Source organism: Cephus cinctus, unplaced genomic scaffold (genome assembly GCF_000341935.2).
Source record: "Cephus cinctus unplaced genomic scaffold, Ccin1 Ccin1_scaffold0401, whole genome shotgun sequence".
In the NCBI taxonomy this organism is placed as follows: Eukaryota; Metazoa; Arthropoda; class Insecta; order Hymenoptera; family Cephidae; genus Cephus; species Cephus cinctus.
Window position 1 is genome coordinate 916,838 of NW_014333085.1, and position 21,196 is coordinate 938,033.

Sequence of the window (21,196 nt, forward strand, 5' to 3'; positions counted from 1 at the left end):
TTTTTTTTTTTTTTTTTTTTTTTTTTTTAACAGGAATGTCGCTCTCAGGTCACAGTTATAGGTTAAAGTTGCGACAAGAAAAAAAAGAGACAAATGTCAATTCGATGAATACACCTTTATCCCGAAGAGCGACTATTGTTAAATTCCGTATATCAGAATTCTGAGGAAGAACCTGATGTGGTAAACATTGATGAAATTTATTGAATAACGTTTTCTGAATATTTCGGATAAAATTTGTAAATTCCATATGGAATTCAAATTATTACAGTAACAAGTATCTTATCCTTTATCTCTGTCCGATCCACGGACGCTATTCTACTCCCGTCGCGTCGGTATTTACGGCTTGTCTCACTAGCCCGTACAGACATGCTGCCAGTGTTTTGATTCCCAGCACCCACGCGCTGACTTATGCTGCCATAGTACATACGTGGCTTCCTGTAGGCAAATTCTCGTGCTATGTAAAATCATACACAGGATTGGTACAGTAGATGCATTGTGAATCTCGTAAAGCAAAATGAGTCAAGATCACAAGATGCAATTATTAGATAAGACCATAAATCTTGCTTTTACACGATTCCGATTAAAAATATATATATATATATATATATATAGAAGCGATGAAAAAAGAATTCTTAGAAAAGCTAAAGATCAATCGGGATGCTGCAAGAGGAATTAATGCTAATGCTCGTATCTATTGCTAATCTCTACACGTGAATCTTTTGCCTTGATCCTTTTACGGAATCAAAGGATAAAACGATCCTGACTCACGTCTATTGACGCTGAGTGTAAACGAACCCTTATCCTGATCGTCGTGGCGCACAGAGCCGCGACATTACGTATAAGGGAAACGTAACGAGTAACAACATTAGACATCGGTATCAAATACTACGTGCTAAGACTAAGCTTAGTCCTTGTGGGATCCGGTTAATCGGCCATCTTGAATATACAATTTAGAAAAGTAAATGCGATTAGATGAAAATATTATTTAACGTGACCCATTGTTATTAAAAATTCAATTTTTACTTATTTTGTTTAATACGTCAATATACGCCGAGTCGTGTTAATTATCTTGTCGCTTATCGCCCATAAGATTTATACACGCTGATAACGATCGTCCAGCAACCCAGAAAGCTACTTTGCGGTCTCCCGGTTGCGGTCGACGCGAATATTTTTCGAGTGCATATATATTTTTCTTCGCCACGTTCGTAACGGTTTATCGGCAACTACCGTGTGCGCCTTACACACTTTCGCCCCATTGAAAACTGATTGCGGTCCAGTTCACATGCGAGCATCGAGTGAGTCCCTTTAACCGCCATATATAGAAACGGACTAATGAACGTCGTTGAGTCGATTGATAAGAACGTGTCTGTATATATATATATATATATATATATATATATCCGTTCGTGAATCAATGACGAAGGAATCACGTTTCATCATAGAGATCCGATCTGGAAGTGTGTCAAGAGCGTAACATGTTCCTTGTTAACGTATAAAGGTAATTGTAAAAAAAGAAATGTGATTAATTCAGACAATGGAGTTTAATTCCGTCGTACCGTGCGATTTGGCTCGAACGGAAACAAAGGAAAGTCACGTACCAGGAATGAAGTCGAGCGAGAATTGTTCTTAATATAAAATAGCAGAAGTGTGAATGCACTGTGAAATCGTAAGCTCTCCAATATCTCGATTCAGTTTATAATCTCTTGGTAATAATCAGTGTAGTGGATATAGGTACGTATGCTGCACCGTATGTGCATTGTGCACTGAACCCGCCTGGTACCAGTTTGCAATTATAACGTAACCCGTGGATTGTGCACGTGTTATAGGACGCGCGTCACCACGTTGTGTGTATATATATATATATAATATCCAGTTCGAAGAAGGGTTTACCTTGCTTCAAAGAGAGCTTTGCCAAGAATTCCTTATGGAAGGTGTTGTGTGACTGTTACGATTACTCTGGTTGGGTCTTGGGTCGTTAAAACGTCTCCTGGGGATAATCGTATATCACTGCTCGAGGAATCGAGACACGTTCGTGCCCGTACACATAATAGGAACATTAGCCGATGGTGTCTACGAAATTTCCATTGGATTTGAGCATCGAGTTGTAGAAGATTGAAAATGTATATAGTTATATAGTTGTATAAGAGATTAACGGCTTTAATTAAAAAGTTTGAGGTATTTGAGACTCATCGTGAATCCAGTGTAACTTGGTCGATCAAATGACTCGAGTCAGTTTTTATTACTATCTTGTTGCGTATCGACGATCCAAGGGCCCTTTGATATTTTCTGTTTATAAGTTTCTAAGGAAGAGTCGAGTGGGAGGCTTGTGGAACCTAACGTAAGATCCAGCAGCCGACTAACGGTTAAGAGGTTTGCCTTCTGTTGGCCAAGGCAGCGTCCACATCGTCAGGTCGAGTCTCGCATACTATTCCTTTCCTTTCCTTTCCATTGCTAGAGCGCTTTGATGTCCGCTCGAAATGCAGCAGGAGGGAGCCCCAGTACTCTTGGAAGATATCATAGCAGACGGCGGCGGCAAGCGTTCCTATCTGAACGATCGGCTGCCGTCGTGAGCCGAAGGGTCTAGGAGGAGTCGTCGGGTACGCGGCAGCAACAACAGAAGTGAACGAGGCTAGAGGTAGGCGCGCCGCGTAACGCGAAACAATTCTGGGTTCCGTCCATCGTCCGTCCTTCTTTAAGAGGCGACCCGCCGCGTAAGACAGAGGAGTTACAGTGAACGGCATAGCCGAGTAACAATGGCGGCGGCAGGTCGTAGGCGTAGGAGTGCTGCTTCTGACTCCTTTAGTCGTTAGTGGAATTTCGACTGGCGTGCGTCTCTGACTGTCATTTCATCCTGATACATTGGACTCTGGGATCTCTTCGGCGCAAGGATTTTCGAGACCTCCATCCACTCGGAGATTTTTACTCAGGGCGAAGGTATTTCTGTCCTCGGACCTTGCACGTGGGAGGCAATGCTTTCAGTGCGATCCAGTGTCGTGGCTGCAACGAGAGTTTAGTGACGTGTTTGTGTCGTGACTCCTGGTGCCAGACCAGACGATCAGCTGCTTGCTTACTTGCTACTGTCTTTACGTCGGTTTCACATTGCCGTTTCGAGCAATCCCGGAGACCGGTTTCTGCCAGGAGGTAAGCCGAATAGAAAAATTTTTGTTCGACCGCAGCAGCCCCTTGGATCCTACCACGTATTCTTATCTAGTGAAGTTACGAGATGATCCGGATAGCTCTCTTCGGGTGAATGTGAACGTGGCTTAATGTGTACAGTGCTTGACGGTGTGGTGCATCCTAAATAGTCACGAGACTGAATAGTCCAGGTACACTCATCGACGTCTCGTATACCCGATAAATATATTTCTTTTCGTCGTCTCTGTCGAAGAACGCTTCATTGTCGATTCCTGACTTCGACACAGATTCATGTAGATTGGGAAACCACGCGGAATCCTTTCTCAACGTCTTGCGCAACCGTAATCCTCTTCGCCTGGCATAGCGCGCCAGACAAAACAAACCCCGGCTTATGTTTGGGAATCGTTTGTCAAGCTGATGGCGTTGCCAGGTAATTTTTGACTTGCCGAACCAAACCTCCTGGGTGTGGATACATGGTGGACGGAGACATAGTATCTTTCAAACAATGAGACTAACGAAGACAAACAATCGAGTAGGAGACTTCCGGTGATTTCATTGTTCACTCAACATGGTACGAGATTCCATGCACTTATATTTTTATAAATCGAGCATCGATCTAATAATCGCAAGACTACTCTTGTATTTTGCTCTTACCAAATTTTTCTACATTCAGCCGCGATCGATTATTCATACTTGTCAGTCACGTGGACGAACCAAATTTCTCAATATTCGTCGTGAGTTTGTGATTTAAAAAATTTAATTTTACCCTCCTGTCGACTCAGCTGCGATTGCACTAAAATGACAATCCGACGGGCAGTGCTTGTGTTTACGTCGATTGGCAATCCTGTTAAAAAGACTATTGCAAAATCTTCCAGCTCCTTCAATCCGTTGACAGCCCGACGAGTTTGGTAAAGGCCGTAGGCGACAATTCAAGGCGACGGCGATTTGCATCGTGCAGGACTTTTATTTCTTTTTTAAAAATGCATTCGAATATCCATTTAACGTTGTTACGTATCACGACCTTGTGCATCCTATTTACGTGTCCAATAATCGACCCGCATGTCACTCGCGCTACTTCCATAAGAAAATTATGTTTTTCTTTTTATAACAATTCCACATTAAATCATTCGCCCCGCGAATTATGTACAACGTAAAGGAAGTAACAAGGCTGTATCGCTCTGATGAGAATTGACGATTAAACGTTTTTATCAACCGACTTTAAACAACACTTCGTATCTATCTTATTGTCCAATATCGGCCTTAATGATTTTCACAGATAAGATACATTCGATTCTGCCGTCGCATCAGCCTCTTTCAAGGCGCGCTTGCAATTAGCGGCTATATGAACTCTAATCCAAAGCGCAATTGAAATTAGTAACGCGACTGACGTTGCTCGGGAGTGTCTTCTCTGTACGTATTATATACAGTATGTCGTACGTTGTAAGTAATGCCATATATATTACTTATTCAGTTAATATTTATTTTTCATTTCACATTGCGCAATACTCGTACTCGACCCACCCTGAACTTCCAGTACAAGTGACTCCGTGACTGACTGAAAAATCTTTTCTAACAAATGCAATGGCTGCTGTCACGGTATTCGGTCGTTACTAAGCATCTTTTTTTTTTTCCTTGATCTTTAAGCACGGCTCTCACGCGTTGCATATATTACTGTTACGCATGTTTTGAACCCACCTGTATCGTACTTACATGCTCTACCGGTTTTCTTGTATAGTTTCACGATACGTGTCAGAATCATCATTCACCGATGACATTTGTCCACACTTCTTGTCACGATGATGCTTCGTCTTTGGAAAAAGAAAAAAGAAAAAGAAAAGAAGACGTCACTAATTTGTATAATAAATAGAAGCCTTGCGTGGTCCTCGTAGAGTCGTCGACTCGTAGGAGAAATTCGTCCGAGACGGACAGGCTGATTATGGAAGACGATATGGAAACGGGATTTTTACTTTAATGTTCACGATCCATCAATCTGAACGTAAACACAAACATATATTCAAGTCATGATAATTGATCGATTCATTACTGTTAGTTAATAAAATCTGCCATAAGGCAGTCTTGCTCTTCTCTCTCTCTCTCTCTCTCTCTCTCTCTCTCTCTCTCTCTCTCTCTCTCTCTCTCTCTCTCTCTCTCTCTCTCTCTCTCTCTCTCTCTCTCTCTCTCTCTCTCTCTCTCTCTCTCTCTCTCTCTCTCTCTCTCTCTCTCTCTCTCTCTCTCTCTCTCTCTCTCTCTCTCTCTCTCTCTCTCTCTCTCTCTCTCTCTCTCTCTCTCTCTCTCTCTCTCTCTCTCTCTCTCTCTCGTTCTTACTCACGTCTTACCACTATAGAAAATTAGCCGTTTAGTAATACCGAAATAGAAGTTAGCCTAGTAATTAATTTCCCCGTTTGGTCGTTAAGTCTTTAAGGTCGCTTGAATGAAAATAAATGACGTCCAAATAGATTAGCGTCATTGACTTCCCCTTCCGTATGTGGATCATTTAATTTAACGCTTCGCGTTAATGCCAGAAAATAAACTGTTGACGAGATCACTCTGAGTAACGGTTCAATAGTATTTTTTTTGAGCTTCGAGTAAAATTCCTAACCAACCGCAATGCGGAGGATCGTTTATTAATTAGCTTCTATATGTATATCTATATATGGTCGCTTATTTATAAAAATAATTAAACCTTTTTTTATCTTTCACTCCACGTGCACCCGCCATCCAGTCACTTTCAGGAATTCAACCACTTCACACTCGAATTCTTCTTACGTGAGTCCAACATGGCCGCGCCTGCCCATGGGCCCTCCTTTACCTTATACGCTCCTGGGCATTCTCGAATTCTCCAATTGTCCGCGTGTCACTCTCTCTCTCTCTCTCTCTCTCTCTCTCTTTCTCTTTCTCTTCTTACCTTAACCTTCCCTCTCGCCATCTCTCCCTCCGCGTTGCGAGAAGTGAATATTTTAGTACTGCCACTTACGGTCCTCCCTGTGTCCCAGCACGACACGACGTATGTATAGTAGTACAAAGCTAATGCATGCACCGTAAGATGGAATGGAATGCCTTTGTGAACAAAGCTATTTCATCTCCATATATGTACCTATACTCGGCTTAGCTAATATCTACTACTCGGACTCGAATGATTGCGCGCAACGTATCGTACTTGTGCAAGAACTTTTTACGGCGCCGAGAGTCGTCGAGGAGGTTAGGACGAGTGCAGTAGGTAAGGACTGTTTAAGAGGAAAGAAGAAAAAAATTGTAATCAAAATAAATGTTTATTTCTTTTATTGGGTAACCGTATAATTATGCATGCTCGAATTAATTGCGGATATTAAAATCATCGATATCGAATTTATACAGGTTACCATATATGGAACGATTCGATGCACTTTGATCAGATTTGGTAACACGGTGTATTATTATCGATAATTGGTATCGCCTAATATGGTTGTTATTTTGATAATGTATATGGGAGAGAAAGAGAGAGAGAGATTTATACGAATTTATGTATCGGGATATCGCTGCTATATATTATTGTATTGTTATTATTGTAACATATAAATATCAATGGGTCTGTATAATGTAACAAAAGCATACATGTATAACCGTAGACTCGTTGTTTGCATTTGAAAGAAAAATTCACGTGGATATTAATATGCTTAGCGTAGTAGCCTATATACGTTGTGAGTAAGAGGATTCGAGGTATGCTGGGTATCGCGGTTCTGCGTGGCCGATGGGATCTAATATTATTAGAAAAGCGGTTCTCCCCATGACAAATCGAGACGTGTTTTTAGATCGCTACTCGGGGACAATAATAACGAGCCAAGGCGAAAGGCTGGCTCGAAATTTTCTAGCGCGGAGCTTCATAATGACGCCCATTGAAAATATCGTATTCCTTCGCTACGCGGAGTGACTGCCTTTTTGTTGAAAACCGACCGACGGGTCGTCGTCAATGTTGTCGTTTAGATTGCCATCGTATATACCTGCCTTTAGGTTATCAGTTGGCTTTACAACCTGATAAGATACAAGTAGTGCTCTATATGATGGAGGTGACGGAGGGAAATGATGTGGATATTGTTGACGCCATTGTTGCGTGAAATTTTTGCACGAATTTTAACACTGCACGCATGGTCAATATTATTATTATGGGTCAATTACCTTTTACTTTCGTATAACATTAATTGTCAGATTAAATTATAGTTTTTTTTTTTTTTGTCATGTCTGAGAATACGTGTATTGGTACTGAAATAATTATGTCGGGTTCTTGTTGCAGTCTGTGAATTTCTCCTGGAAGAAAGAGGACATTTTTATGGCGAAATTAGTTAGGCATGACTCACGCGTGCAGCGGGTAAGAATGGTTATCGGCGAAGGTAGATTTTTGATAATTTAAAAAAAAATTTTGTACAAGATTTTATGAACAACCAAAGTGAGGGATGCTCGTTGGGCATAATTTTTTTTCGAAATTTTTTTTTTTTTTCTTTTTGCCGATGTGCACACTCCAAGCAATGTAAATGTGGCGAACAGCTGCGTCTGATTCTCGCGGTAAACTCCGGGACTCTAATTGCGACAATTGCCAGTCAACGTTATTAGCCACGTTCAAGATGGTGGAAGCCAGTTCGCCAAGAGCAATTCGCATTTCGAATAGAACTTTCAGTGCGGGTGACTAGCGAGTCCGCGTGTTCTCACGGTGGGACGAAGGAAGTGGGGATAAAAAGGGTATTTAAAAATGATATACAATGACGCACCTGATGATCGGATACCACACGTGCCACTAGCATGCGTACCAAATACCTAACCTATACTGTCTACCTGCTTGTAACGAGAATTTCTTGGTCTTCCCGGGTCGCTGGACCACGCTCGATAAATCAAACGTCATAGAAGCCATCGTTGTGTAAATAAGTCGTTATTCGCAAGGCTATCTCAACGGCTGAGAAATCACTTTCATCCATTTGACTATTATCTATAATGATCAAGAAGATACTTCGAGATGGCAGTGTATTATTTTTATTACATATCAACAGAGAAAAATTGAGGGGGCGGGTAAAAAACTTTTTTTTTTAAATTTGACATTTTCCAAAATTCTTATTCATTCTTCACGTGGCGATACTTGGTGATAATGGACCTTTTTTTTTTTGAGAACGGATATCCCAAGCTGTATCAATAGCTCCATTCAGTAAGTCACCAATCGATTGTCCATTGCATGGGCGTGTAATGCAACGTAAGGTCACTCCGCGGCTGTGAATCTCCGTTCGGTTTACGGGCAAACCAGTCGGGGACGGCCGAGCGGGGGAACCGACGTAGGCGCCGTTCCGAAGGAAAAACGATCCGCCGTGCCGCCGGCGCAGACATCCGAGACAGCAGCTCGCTGAGTAAAGGCCGACGGGGAGGGTACGGAGCGAAGGAGTATTGGCGCCATCGTACTGCACGCATTATTTCCAGCGTATAATCGACGTACGACGTTGCCTGAATTTCGCTTTCCAGGAGTCCCAGGATGCGCCGGAAGGACGCAGCGGGGTATACGCAGGATGCAGGATGTGGTATAGGTACGGGAGTGCATTCGTAAGTGAGATTCGAGGATGGTAAAGATTTTAGGTTAGGAGAAAGACGTATGAGAAAGAAAAAAATAATAAAAAGATATATTACGTGGCTACCATAGAAAACTTGACGCATCGATGGAAAATCGGATAAAAGAGCAACATCCGGTTGCGCAACGAAATGCAAGTCGGATCGATCGTCGATATTTTCGGTGAAATACAAAAGAGGTTAGGTTAGACTCTGGGTGGAGCCACTGAACGTGTACGAAAATTTTTTATTATTGCCTGCAGCTAACTTCACGCATTGGGATTACCTGCCTATGTTTACGTAGCTGCCTATATATAGCACAGCCATCGAATGCACCCGGGTGCATTTCCATTGCGGGATTCCATTGCGAAAGTCACCGGGTCGGTGCTCATGACTGTTTCTTGTTGCGGCGAGCAGGAGATTATTTACATGCGTGAATCCTTTTCTCGTGTTTACCTTTCTTGTGTGCCGTGCATATATGCAGCTCACTTCAGGCCTTACACTACGAGTATTTTCACGAGACTACTTCAAGACTGCCGTCGAGATGCGCGCGTGAGATCCTACCACGGCTACTTCGAGCGTTCTCTTTGGATAGCTTCCGGTGGCTGTAGGACCCCTGGTGAATTATCAAGATGGCCCCAACGTGTTCCTCTGCGACTTGCGAGGAGATGACCCGAACAGCTCTGTAATCGGTGATCCCGCTTGTACCACGAGTACTGCCAAGTGTGGCTACCCGGTAGTTAACTGTACCTGGTACACACGTGTCCATAGGGTAAATGCCTCTCTTTAAGTGCATCATCAAATTATATGCTGAGTCATACGCGAAAGTACTTTTACATTGAATACAGTCGGTGGCATGAAAGTGCTCGAATTTTGGAGAACCTTAATTATCGACTTTTTTTTATAAATATTACATCTCCTCTCGTAATTCGAAATTTCATAAGTTACCGTACTTATCCTCGAAGGTCAAGCTTTGCTACTGAAATTATCTGTGTGTCTGCTCATTCGCCACATATGTTTGTAATAAATTTGAACAGCGCAAGAAACCGAGCAATTTCTTACTCCCTCCGCGAGAACCACGTTGAGGATCTTGATGGTATATAATATGTATACAGTGCACCATGCCAAGTTCGTTGGATTTGTCGCACCTATTATAATTAACGAGGCACGTACACGTAATTTCAAAAATGTCAAAGGAAAAGAAAACGTATAAAAGAAACAGTGCATTGCTCATACAATGCGATAATGTATTCGAGTATACGAGAAGGATGGTGTTTGAAAGGAAATGCATTATTTACTGCATATACCGTCATTATTCACTACCGAGTGAGCGACTTGGGTTTTGTAAAAAATTTCAAGCAAATTCAATTGGAGTACCTGTAATCACAGTGAGTCTATATGTATATATATTCCTTTAATTATATTTTTCCTAAGCAGATTGTGCACAGGCATAATTTCATACGGTGTCAATATATATTATAAAAATTATAATCTCGATAATTATTGGTCGTGATACACGTAAAAAAGAATGTTATAATAAATTTTTCAAAATCCATCTTTCATCAATTTTTCTCCGAACGCGAAGGACCCTTTATCGATGTGACGTAGTGCAGCTAGAATGAGTCACCGAGAGTGACTGCCTCGTTGTAATTCATTGCGATGATTGGAGAGCCCTCCCCTCTCTTTCTCCTTCGCCGTCCTATGGCTTTGTTCACACCGAACGGATGCTCAACAGTACGCGATTAATTGAATGGCTTCAAGTAGTTAGCTGAAAGATAATAAAGAGATGGGAGAATCCAATGTACCAGGGAGCACTCGGTAAAAGAGAACGGCACCAATCAGAATCGAAATCTCTACCGTAAGTATACGAACGCGTTCCCAACGAGCGACGCTCGCTGAAATTTGCAGCAAGCTAATTGGCGAATAATGAATATCGCGAATTCGCCGTTATATCTGTATCCTAAATTATGTATATGTATATATACACGTTGCTCAGTGGTAATTAATTTTTTTAAGGACTAATTAATTTTCATCAACAGTTACACGGGTGGTGAGATAACTGTGATTTTGGAAAATTATTAAAAAATGATTTGTCATTACTTTGTCATTAGAGTTACCAAAAGTAATTAATTCGTGCTCAGAGTATGCCTAATTTATTATACTATAGCACTATCGTGGGTACTGTAACGATTATACTGTACATTGATAGACCACAGCTGACTCGAGTTATTATAATTATTATTCATACACCACACGCTACGTGCCATTCAAGCAGAAGGCTAAAAACCTGTGTCGCCATACTTTTCTCCTCGGTGTGAACGGGGTCTTACCCTTCCACTATCTATACATACTTCTCGGCATTCGGATTCCGCCTGACTCGCACTGCACGCTCTATTCCATTCTTATGTCTGGCTCCAGTAGTACCTGCTGTTCCATCATGAACGTACGTTCCATTAATTTCTCTGTACACAGAACTCGCGCTTATTTGTAACGCGATATCAGCTCGTTAACCTCGATCAACCTGTGAACAAATATTTGTACACATCGGAATTATCAGTGCGCAAACTTTGAGAGGAATCGACTTACCCAAGTGTTGTGCAATATATTCTTATTTGATCGAGAAGTCTGTATTCAGTGAGATCATTCTTGTGCAACTTATTATATATATATATATATATTTGAATCTTAGTGTACGGTGATATATAAAAGTGCATATAGCTCCTGTCAAACATTCTTATCAGCCAAGGGGTTAGAATTCGAAGGACGGATCATTAAGAGAAATTTTTGAATCTTAGTGTACGGTGATATATAAAAACTTACCCAAGTGTTGTGCAATATATTCTTATTTGATCGAGAAGTCTGTATTCAGTGAGATCATTCTTGTGCAACTTATTATATATATATATATATATATTTGAATCTTAGTGTACGGTGATATATAAAAGTGCATATAGCTCCTGTCAAACATTCTTATCAGCCAAGGGGTTAGAATTCGAAGGACGGATCATTAAGAGAAATTTGGAAAGTCCTCCAGTATAATTACTATAAAGAATGTATTCATATCGTTGGCCATAACCATCTTGTATACTTTGGAGATAGGTAAATGATTTTTGGTATTCTTTATTTTCTTTCAACAGCCCATTAAACCGTTCAAGCTTCGGCGTCTGTTTTTAAAACTCGGAATACGAAAATAGAACGTTATCAGTACTGTCAAGGAGTTAGTTGACCACGTCCGAGAGTCGGAAGTCGAAGCTTCCCTCCCCGAACGCAGCATAATGAAGATTCCAAGAAAGTCGAGCGAGACTACTTAAACGGGACAGTGAAATTAGGTTGTCGCTGTTGTTTAACGTTTTTACCTAGCTGCTGCGACGGAGTCACGAGTAACGAGGAGCTAATGTCACGTTCGATTAACGTTTTACCAAAATAACCCTCTTCCATCTTGCGCTGTCAGTTTAACGAAAATTTCTAATATATATACCCCATGTGTTGCGTAATGGCTTGGGTTTAGTTATTACGAATAAATATAACGACCACTGCAATTTGCCATTTCGAAAATTACTTTTGACTGTTTCAATCCACATATAAACAATTCGCGAAATGTCGTTCTTTCACTTGGCGTTCTTAGTCCGATTCTTTTTTTAATTTGGCCTGTACCTACAATGCAGATATGCAGTTCGAGGGATCGACTTCCGGTATTGAGAAGAATATTTTTCAACCTCCTCACACATAATTTAACGTATGGCTCGTATAATCCAAACATGAATTCACTATCGTGAGAGACTTCTTACATTGAAATTCTTTGACGTGGGCGCCATTGCCACTTCAAGTTGAAGTTCCTTGTCGTTGACTTCCGTCAATGAAGCAACGTATCTCTCTTGGCGTAGGACTCCTTCTCGATGGCCAACAAGTAAATTTACGTCTTGGTGTCTGGCGCCAATAAGCGATAGTTAGACGTTAATGTCGATTACTGTATACGTGTATAGTGTAGTATATCGGTTAGTCATTCCGCGAAGGGCCTGCGTTAGGAATGACTTGGAATTCTAGTGACTCGCATCACGAACTGTCATTTTCATCGAACGGATCATTACGAACGTTCGTGAATTGCTTCCATTATACCGATTCTCTGTTCCACGTATAGAATCTGATGATTGTACAGTAGCACTGCTGACATTTTATTATTTTACATGCAGATGCAACTTTTACCTTTTTTTTTTTGTACGATGATTGATGTACTGATAATACAATAATAATAATAATAATAATAATAATATAATCATCGAAGTCGGTCGCGTACGAAAGTATTTTTTTTGTCATTCAACCTGAAATATACGTAATTGAAGTGAGTGACTCGGAAAGGAGAGATTACTTATGCAACAAACGAAAAGTTTTATAAATATAATAGATATAGATATAGTTGATATGGGAATGTAAGAAAGCTTCATTGAAGTATCAAATGAATTCGTAATTTCAATTAATCTCTACGAGACACGCACGTGCTTTGTGCGTTGACGACTCTTAGAGCCTGTATGGATATACTCGGTGTGCGTTAAGTCGCGTGACATAAATTCGTGGAATCTGACGATTGTGTAATTTCAAAATTACAGAGACTCGGTTGTATGTCAAAATGAGTAATTAATTACCGAAAGATATCACGTGAACGGTATGACGTATTATTCGAGGATGCATTTCTCTCGGGTAGCTTGAGGATGCTCTAGTGGAGCAGCCGCGTATATTTTTATCGTTCGATTAAAAACGACTGCCAGTCAAAATAGAAATAGGCTGAGTTCACGTCCAGTCGAAGTTTTGTCTCGTAGAATTTTCGGTGAGCGGCCACGCCGCCGTTATTATATCCTAACGTCTTTGCTACCGGCGATAAAAAGTATAAATATCGACTGTTCACTATTAACTGTCGAGGGTTCAACGCACCTATGCATGACCAGGACACGATATATGTGCATATCGAGTGCAACGGCGCCACGGTGGCCAAATTTGAAACTAAAACAGACCATTGATTGCGGGTGAAACGTAGTGTTAAACTTTTTTACGAATTTTTTATGACCTTGCGAGTCCCTTTTGCGTCCTTCAATAAAAAAAAATCGATTTATTGCCTCTTGGAATTCTTGTTAACGTATTTCTCAACGTTCAACTACTTGGAAATGTATCAGACGGTCGTCGAGTCAAATAAGTCAATTTCCTTGCAGACTGATTATTGTATATGAGCGTCGTTTAACTCGAGTTAAAAATTTTTTCTTGATTACTCTTATCAGAAACGATTTTCGTTTCGTTGATTTTCTTTGTATCAATATTTTATTCAATATATTACACCGTAACGGCGCCCTCCATAATTCTAGCCGAGTCAGACCTCTTGCCAGGTTATGATTATGCGCTTAGACGAAAGTCCTGGGTTGTCCTATTATTAGCAAAGTTCCCAGCAAGACGTAGCGAAGATAGTTGGAAACTGTTTATATACAGAGGTATAAATATGTTTCTCTGAAATGATATAGATACAAATTAAAAAAAAAAAAAAAAAAAAAAAAAAAACTTATCAGAAACGATTTTCGTTTCGTTGATTTTCTTTGTATCAATATTTTATTCAATATATTACACCGTAACGGCGCCCTCCATAATTCTAGCCGAGTCAGACCTCTTGCCAGGTTATGATTATGCGCTTAGACGAAAGTCCTGGGTTGTCCTATTATTAGCAAAGTTCCCAGCAAGACGTAGCGAAGATAGTTGGAAACTGTTTATATACAGAGGTATAAATATGTTTCTCTGAAATGATATAGATACAAATTAAAAAAAAAAAAAAAAAAAAGAAGAAAATCACACGATATATCAAATCCACTGTATCGTATATATATATACGTTAGAACTTATCAGTCCTGTGTAAGAAGAATGCAGAATGCGAGCGGGAAGCGGTTGGGTAAAGCGGCAGACGTGATTTCACGTCTGCCGCCAAGGAAATTGGAAACCATGCTGGTTGTTTGTTTGTTTAACCGACATACAGATGTAACAGTCGCGTGCGTTATAATAAAACGTTCGTGTGGAACTTTCGAGAATCGGATTTCTCATTTTCATTTTGAACGCCTATAACGTATCCGGAAGTATCGGTATTATTCTATACCCTCGGCGGTTCTTCCTCCATAGGTGAAAAAATAATAGTACACGATCCCTTCAATATAATAGCATATAGTCTTACCTGACAATATATATAGGTATATGAGACTGTAATATATTAAATTTCTATTAATGGTATACCGACAGTTAATAAATTGTCTCGTAAATTTTTGTTTAAGGCACTTCGACCGATCTGGTGCCACAGCTTCTTGGTATGTTTGACGAGTTAGCACGCAGAGGCAATGGCTACTCCGATCATGTTCTACCGTCTACCTGTAACATCTCCGCTGCCATTCAGAAACGCTTAAGTCTGGTACCACATTCCCATCGTGGCTCCATATTTGGTTCCCTTTGCTCCACGGAATCCATAGTCGCGAAACCACAACGCGAGGAGACAATGAACGCCGCGGAAGCTCGAGGAATCATGAAAAATTCCAACAAGATAGAAATCACTGTCTCCAAGGAAACTGTCAAGAGGGAAGACGATCGGTGCGAAGGATCCTTGATGATAAATGGACGTAGTATCAAGTCTGCCGATGAGAAACCTTCGTATCGACGCGAGGCAAACGGTCTGGCACCGTTGAGGTACAACAGGAGATGTCGTCCCGCAGGACGACCTCTTTCAGGAAGTTCCATAGCCTCGAGTACATCGTCCAGTGGATGCAGCAATCAAGGAAATCCATGTGCGGCCAATCCTTATTTAGCGTCGGTAGAATCATTGGCCGATACCTGTGCCAGTTCTCAAGGTAAATTATGACAAAAAAAAATTATAAAAATATTGCAATACCGTTCTAGAGTATGTAACGTTCGCGAAATGCGGAAGTTTATGATGTAATTTTTAGTTAAAAAATAAACCGGTTTTCGGACCACTTTGTGGATCTGTTGGTCATTCTTGTTTGGGTCGCGAATGAACTTTTAATTGATTTCTTTTATTCTTACAGGATCTGGTGACAGTGGAGTCGTTACTGTTTCTGATGTTAATTGCCGAATCGGTAACAATGGCGATAGTCAAAGAAGAGACAGTGCTGAGGTCGAGTCTCCGTTACACCATAGACCTCGTTATTGTGATTCTCATCGCAATCCCGTTGAGAGGGTACTCCTTGAGATTGTTGATACAGAAGCTATTTATGTTGAGCATCTTCGTCAAGTTATACAGGTAGGGAGAGACTGTGCTGGATTGTATTGGATTTTCATGGTTTGATTACGTTTTAGTATTTTTTATAGTATATTTAGTATTTAGTATATTTAGAATTGTTATTGGGGTGACGGGAGTCGAGGACCCTAACAGTCATTGGTGATGAGAGTAACCAGTTGGCAAATTAGTCGGTAATCAATGAATCCTCTGTGTATTGAAAGATGATACTTATTGAATGGTATATTTGGTATCAATGTCTGGGGACCCATGTTGGACCTTGTGGATTATATGTTTTTACTTTATCAAGTTAATTGATTGATAAAATTTCATATTATATATCTGTCATGAAGTTGGATTTTTATGAGGATGTACATTCAGTTGTGGAGGTTAGGTCTCTCATGACTCATGCCTGAGGGATCATTGATCGGCTGCGTTTACGTTCAGACAAATTTAATCTCGGTCGAATGACCTTATGCCTAATTTTATTGTCGTCTATGGCAAATTTGACTTTAATAATATTTACTTGGTATCCTGTACCATTTGATGCTTCAAGAGATAAATGATTTATCATTTTATTATTTTTTTGTTTCCTTCTTATTTTTACAGGGCTATCTTATATTTTGGAGGGACGACCCTGCCTCTTTAGTCCATCAATTGCAACTCAGTGATTTGTTTAGTAATATCGAGGATATTTATGAGTTTAACAGGTAAGTCCTTTTTTAAGATTATATGAACATTCATTTTGTTAAGGATCATTTTTATCAAATGATTTTATCTTTCTTACAGGGAGTTTCTTAAGGAAATAGAAAAATGCGGCTTGGATCCTGTTTGCGTTGCTAATACCTTTATCAAGCATAATACTGGATTTAAAGTTTATACAGAATATTGTACTAACTACCCAAGGTATAACAAATTTATGATAAATATTGAATTTCTTATTCCCTTGATTAGTTAAATTTCTTTAACTCACGCTTTTCTATTTATTTCAGAACGGTGTCTGTACTGACTGATCTCATGGGTCAAGAACATACTGCGGGTGCTTTCCGAGAAAGACAAGCAGCACTAGGTCATGCATTGCCACTTGGTTCATTTTTATTGAAACCTGTGCAAAGGATTTTGAAATACCATTTACTGTTACAGGTAAGGAAATTCTCATCAGTCTTAATTAACCATTTTTCTTCGTATACTTCATGCAGAATTCTTTTTTAGAACCTATCAAAAGAGTATGGTGCAACTGGCGAGGAAGAAGTGAATGAAGCTGAGGGCAGAGATGCAATCGATGGTGCTTTAGCTGCTATGACAGGCATCGCAAAGCATATTAATGCAATGAAAAGACGACACGAGCATGCGGTGCGCGTTCAAGAAATTCAGTCACTCCTGTATGGATGGCCAGGTCCTGATCTCACTACTAGTGGCGAATTAGTGGCAGAGGGCAGATTCCGCATGCGAGGTGCCAAAGCTCCGCGACACGCCTTCCTCTTCGACCGTATGTTACTTCTTACTAAAAAGAAAGAGGATGGTCTACTGGTCTATAAAGCTCACATTATGGTACGTACTATTCAGTGTGATTACATTGAACAAAATTGAATAATTAGCTTATGCATGTATAATTGACTTTATCATTTTTGTGATAGTGTTCAAATCTTATGCTGATTGAAAGTATACCGGGGGAGCCATTAAGTTTTCACGTTATTCCTTTTGACAACCCACGTCTGCAGTACACTTTACAGGTAAATACATTGATATTTATATAATTTAATTGTACATACATTCATAACGCATTGATGTACTGTGTTACAGTATGCTTGGTTTGGTAAGTGTCATATTTAGCATGTTAACTATGTAAAATTAGATATTTGAAAGATCAGACAATGTGGCTAATTGCGATGTATTAAAATATAATTTTCTATGTCATTTAAGGCTCGCAATTTGGAACAAAAAAGAGAGTGGACGTTACAAATCAAGAGGGTCATCCTTGAGAATTATAACGCAGTAATACCTTCGCATGCCAGACAGTTAGTAATGCAACTTGGGCAAACACAACCAGAAGGTAAAGACGAAGTTTTATTTAAGTGAAAGACAGATGTAAGGGAGGCAATAACATGACATTAAATGTTTACCTGGAAAATCGAAAAACACGTATTTGTGGATTTCAGAAGATGCGTTGGCAGACAAGGGTTCGGCAAAGAAGCAACACTCGGCGCCACCGGAGTATCTTGAGAAGAGAAAGCAAGAAAGGGAGCGGAGAAGATCTGAAACAATGTTTAGGCAAAAATTGAAGAAGGGTAGCAGGAAGTTAGAATCTAATACAGCTTCTACCGAGGTAAGTACAGTGAAAGGAAAATTGAGCTTTCGTCCTTGGTCAATTGAAATGATAAAAGAAATGTTCCGACCAGGACTCACCGGCCTCAACCCGTAAGAATCAATCCGAAGAGTCCATCAACCATGGCTGTAGGGATCAGAGTCTGAATAGATCGTCTGACGGTCGTGCATCTAAGGTCAAAGTGCGTTGGAATGAAGCTTATTAATAAAAGAGCATAATGGTACTATAAATAGAATTGAATTAACGATGAAGATTATGTTTCAGGATCGTTTTGCAAGTTGGAGAAGAAAGTCTGAACCCGGATTCCAGTCGTACGTGTCCTTGACCCAATCGGATGACGAACAAAAAGATGATGCGGTTGACACCGAAACTACGACTGTCGAAACTGAGTGTACAATAACGAATGACGAAGACAATACGACTCTTCTCCATAGCAATAACTCTCCGGCATCAGAAACCAAAGATAACAATGAACAAGTTCAAGCGCAGACTGTGGAGGAAATAGTCGGACACATACTAATGCAAAATCGCGAATTCCAGAAGTTGCTTGAGAAACAGCGCACTAACAGTAACATAAATGTCAGGCAGCAGCAACGTTTCAATAAACATATTTCCGCCGATTCGTCAGACGAGAGTGAGACTGAAAATACAAACTACGTTACGGAATCAGCTAATAACAACAGAGGAGGCCGAGTGCGTTCATCACGACGTGAACAACGGCTGGTCAGGGTGAATAACGCTTGGAATTCACTATCACCTACGCCACCGCGGGACAGCCAACCTGCTCTACGATTACGCTATGACAACCTTCGTGCAGAAGGTGAAAAGTCGCCGGAAACCACAACCAAAAATCGTTCTAATCGTGTTCAAGAGAAAAGGGCCATCTTCGAGGCTTTCAAGAGACAAAGTATCGTTACTGAGAGTAAAATCATTAAGACGGCTCTCAGGATACGTGAGAATTCGAACTCTAGTACCGAGGACAATGCCCAAGCTGAAAGACTGCAAGACGAAGGTCAAAGTGTAGAGGAAACTACTGAGACTAGTAATACCACAGTTCAGGATACAGAAGAATCCAAGGGCTTTGGGAATTATGACAATTTGCAACATGTCTGGGAGGGTCTGCAAGAGCAACAGGATATAGATGGCGTCAATGACAGTCCTACTCGACCTGCTGTTTGGTTGACAAAATTGTGTGAAGGATTACCAACGTCTCCGCAAAAATGTGGGTCGCTGCCACGCAGCTTCCAGATGCATCCAAATTCCCAACCTGACGTTACCAAGCCTCGATTTTTACAAAGGGATGGAAAACCAATGAGCGAACGTCCTTTTACAATAGCTTCGGATAAACCTGCAGAAATTAATTTGGAAGATATGGAGAGATATGCTTCTGCCTGTCAACCGGAAGGAAGAATCGCTAAATTTCCAACTTCTAACTCGTCATCCACTTCCACGTTCTTTTATTCTCTCGACGACTCTCTTACGGATGCTTATTCGGAAATTCAAATTTCTAATACCTCTGCTAATATACATCCGGATCATAAGATTTACAGAGCAAACGGACATGGTGCTACGTTGTTTAGGAATGTGTTATCCAAAGCTGGCAGTCGTCTACAAGGTTTACGAACAACTGTGAGTACAGAAACGTTAGAATGCAGCGAGGAACTTGAGAGAACAAAGTATTTTCGTACTCTAAGTAATGGGAAGAGCAAGAAGAAAGGTAAGACGAGAAGTTCAAGAGAATCTTCGTCGGATGTGGAAGAGATCGTTGGCTGCGTGACAGGTGGAAATTCACCTTCGAGAATTCCTCCCTTGTATTACAAGCAGGGTAGTTCCGGTATGGGTGCACGTATTGCCCAATCAGATTATGCTGATCCGGCGACACTATTTGCCGAAAACAAACGGGCGGAACACATCACAGAGAATCCGGAAACGCAAGAGGATGAGAGACAAGAAGATGAGCCTGAGGAAATGACGGCCGAGAGATCAAAGCATCGCGAAACTGAGACTGACAGCTTTTATGAGAAATCTTTTGAGACTATTGAGAATTACGTGGATGCGGACGTTGATGAGGCTTTTCGGGACAGTGCAATATTTAGTGATGTTGATGAAGTGCTCTCCATTAAGTCACCGGTCATTCTGACACAGTCAATAATAGCTCAAACAAAACCCAAAGTTGCTCCACCCGTTCCGGCTAAAAAGAAATCAGATTTGCTGGTGAATCCAAAACCAAAACCGAATGTCGCTCAAAAACCGGACTACTTAAAGTTAAGAGCAAAAATATTGAAAAGTCAAGATGAGTCAGAGTGGTCCAGTGTGAGTAAATTATCAGTGAATAGAGACCCCATACAGATTACAGGAGGTGCATGTTATGATTCGCAGAGTCATGAGAATAAAGATACCTTCTTAGTACAGGAGGATAGAGACGATGTTTCTGCAGGTCAAAGCAGAGCTGGCTGGGTACGAAAAATGGTCGGTCAACTGCAGGGCAACGTTGAAACGTGATTTTATATTATTTTAAAGTGTCTCAAATTAGCTCTGATCATTTTAAATATTACTGTTACGTGTCGAAGTACGAGAAGAGTGTCTCGCTATGAATTTAAAGTGATTGTTTGTTACGAGTCATTAGTTAAAATTTTGAGTGTTATTGTCTGAATGAATAATTCATCATTCAAACCATATTAAATGGAACGGTGGTCAATAATAAATATATAACATGTAAATCCATTAAATGTTTTAACCTAACATAAAGTTCATTCACAAAACTATGTAGGCATAGTTAACTTTTGTGCGAACTCAGTTATTGATATACATCACAAAATTAATTATGTTAGAGAAAAATTATTCTTACACCGTTGTAGTCTTGCTTCAAGCTGTCTTACCGTACTTGTGCTTCACATGATATTCCATCAGTTTCATATCTGAATCATTCC

General features: G+C 40.4%; 1 protein-coding gene and 1 long non-coding RNA gene across 12 annotated transcripts in view; one reads left to right on the forward strand and one right to left on the reverse strand.

Moving 5' to 3' along the window:
* LOC107267413 overlaps window positions 1-21,031 on the forward strand; it is a 24,907-nt gene extending 3,876 nt beyond the window's left edge. The window contains exons 1-12 of one of the 11 annotated variants that reach the window (XM_025084694.1): window positions 2,493-2,635; window positions 14,988-15,554; window positions 15,750-15,964; window positions 16,550-16,650; window positions 16,730-16,846; window positions 16,933-17,083; window positions 17,153-17,491; window positions 17,578-17,673; window positions 17,864-17,993; window positions 18,100-18,266; window positions 18,340-18,447; window positions 18,531-21,031. In XM_025084694.1, coding sequence (XP_024940462.1) covers window positions 15,023-15,554; window positions 15,750-15,964; window positions 16,550-16,650; window positions 16,730-16,846; window positions 16,933-17,083; window positions 17,153-17,491; window positions 17,578-17,673; window positions 17,864-17,993; window positions 18,100-18,266; window positions 18,340-18,447; window positions 18,531-20,768 — 4,194 coding nt within the window. In that variant the 5' untranslated portion in view covers window positions 2,493-2,635; window positions 14,988-15,022 and the 3' untranslated portion in view covers window positions 20,769-21,031. Of the gene's footprint in view, window positions 1-2,492; window positions 2,636-2,948; window positions 3,142-3,181; window positions 3,327-3,537; window positions 3,566-3,686; window positions 3,707-6,168; window positions 6,353-10,997; window positions 11,135-11,587; window positions 11,791-14,987; window positions 15,555-15,749; window positions 15,965-16,549; window positions 16,651-16,729; window positions 16,847-16,932; window positions 17,084-17,152; window positions 17,492-17,577; window positions 17,674-17,863; window positions 17,994-18,099; window positions 18,267-18,339; window positions 18,448-18,530 lie in introns of those variants that run through there. The other 10 variants (XM_025084691.1, XM_025084693.1, XM_015739097.1 and 7 more) reach the window with 10 other exon arrangements.
* LOC112494298 lies at window positions 6,373-11,463 on the reverse strand. Its single transcript, XR_003059583.1, has 3 exons — window positions 11,043-11,463; window positions 10,319-10,459; window positions 6,373-9,441 (listed from the first exon to the last, which is right to left on the reverse strand). It is a non-coding gene; the product is annotated as an uncharacterized LOC112494298 (long non-coding RNA).
* Window positions 21,032-21,196: the final 165 nt, after the last annotated feature.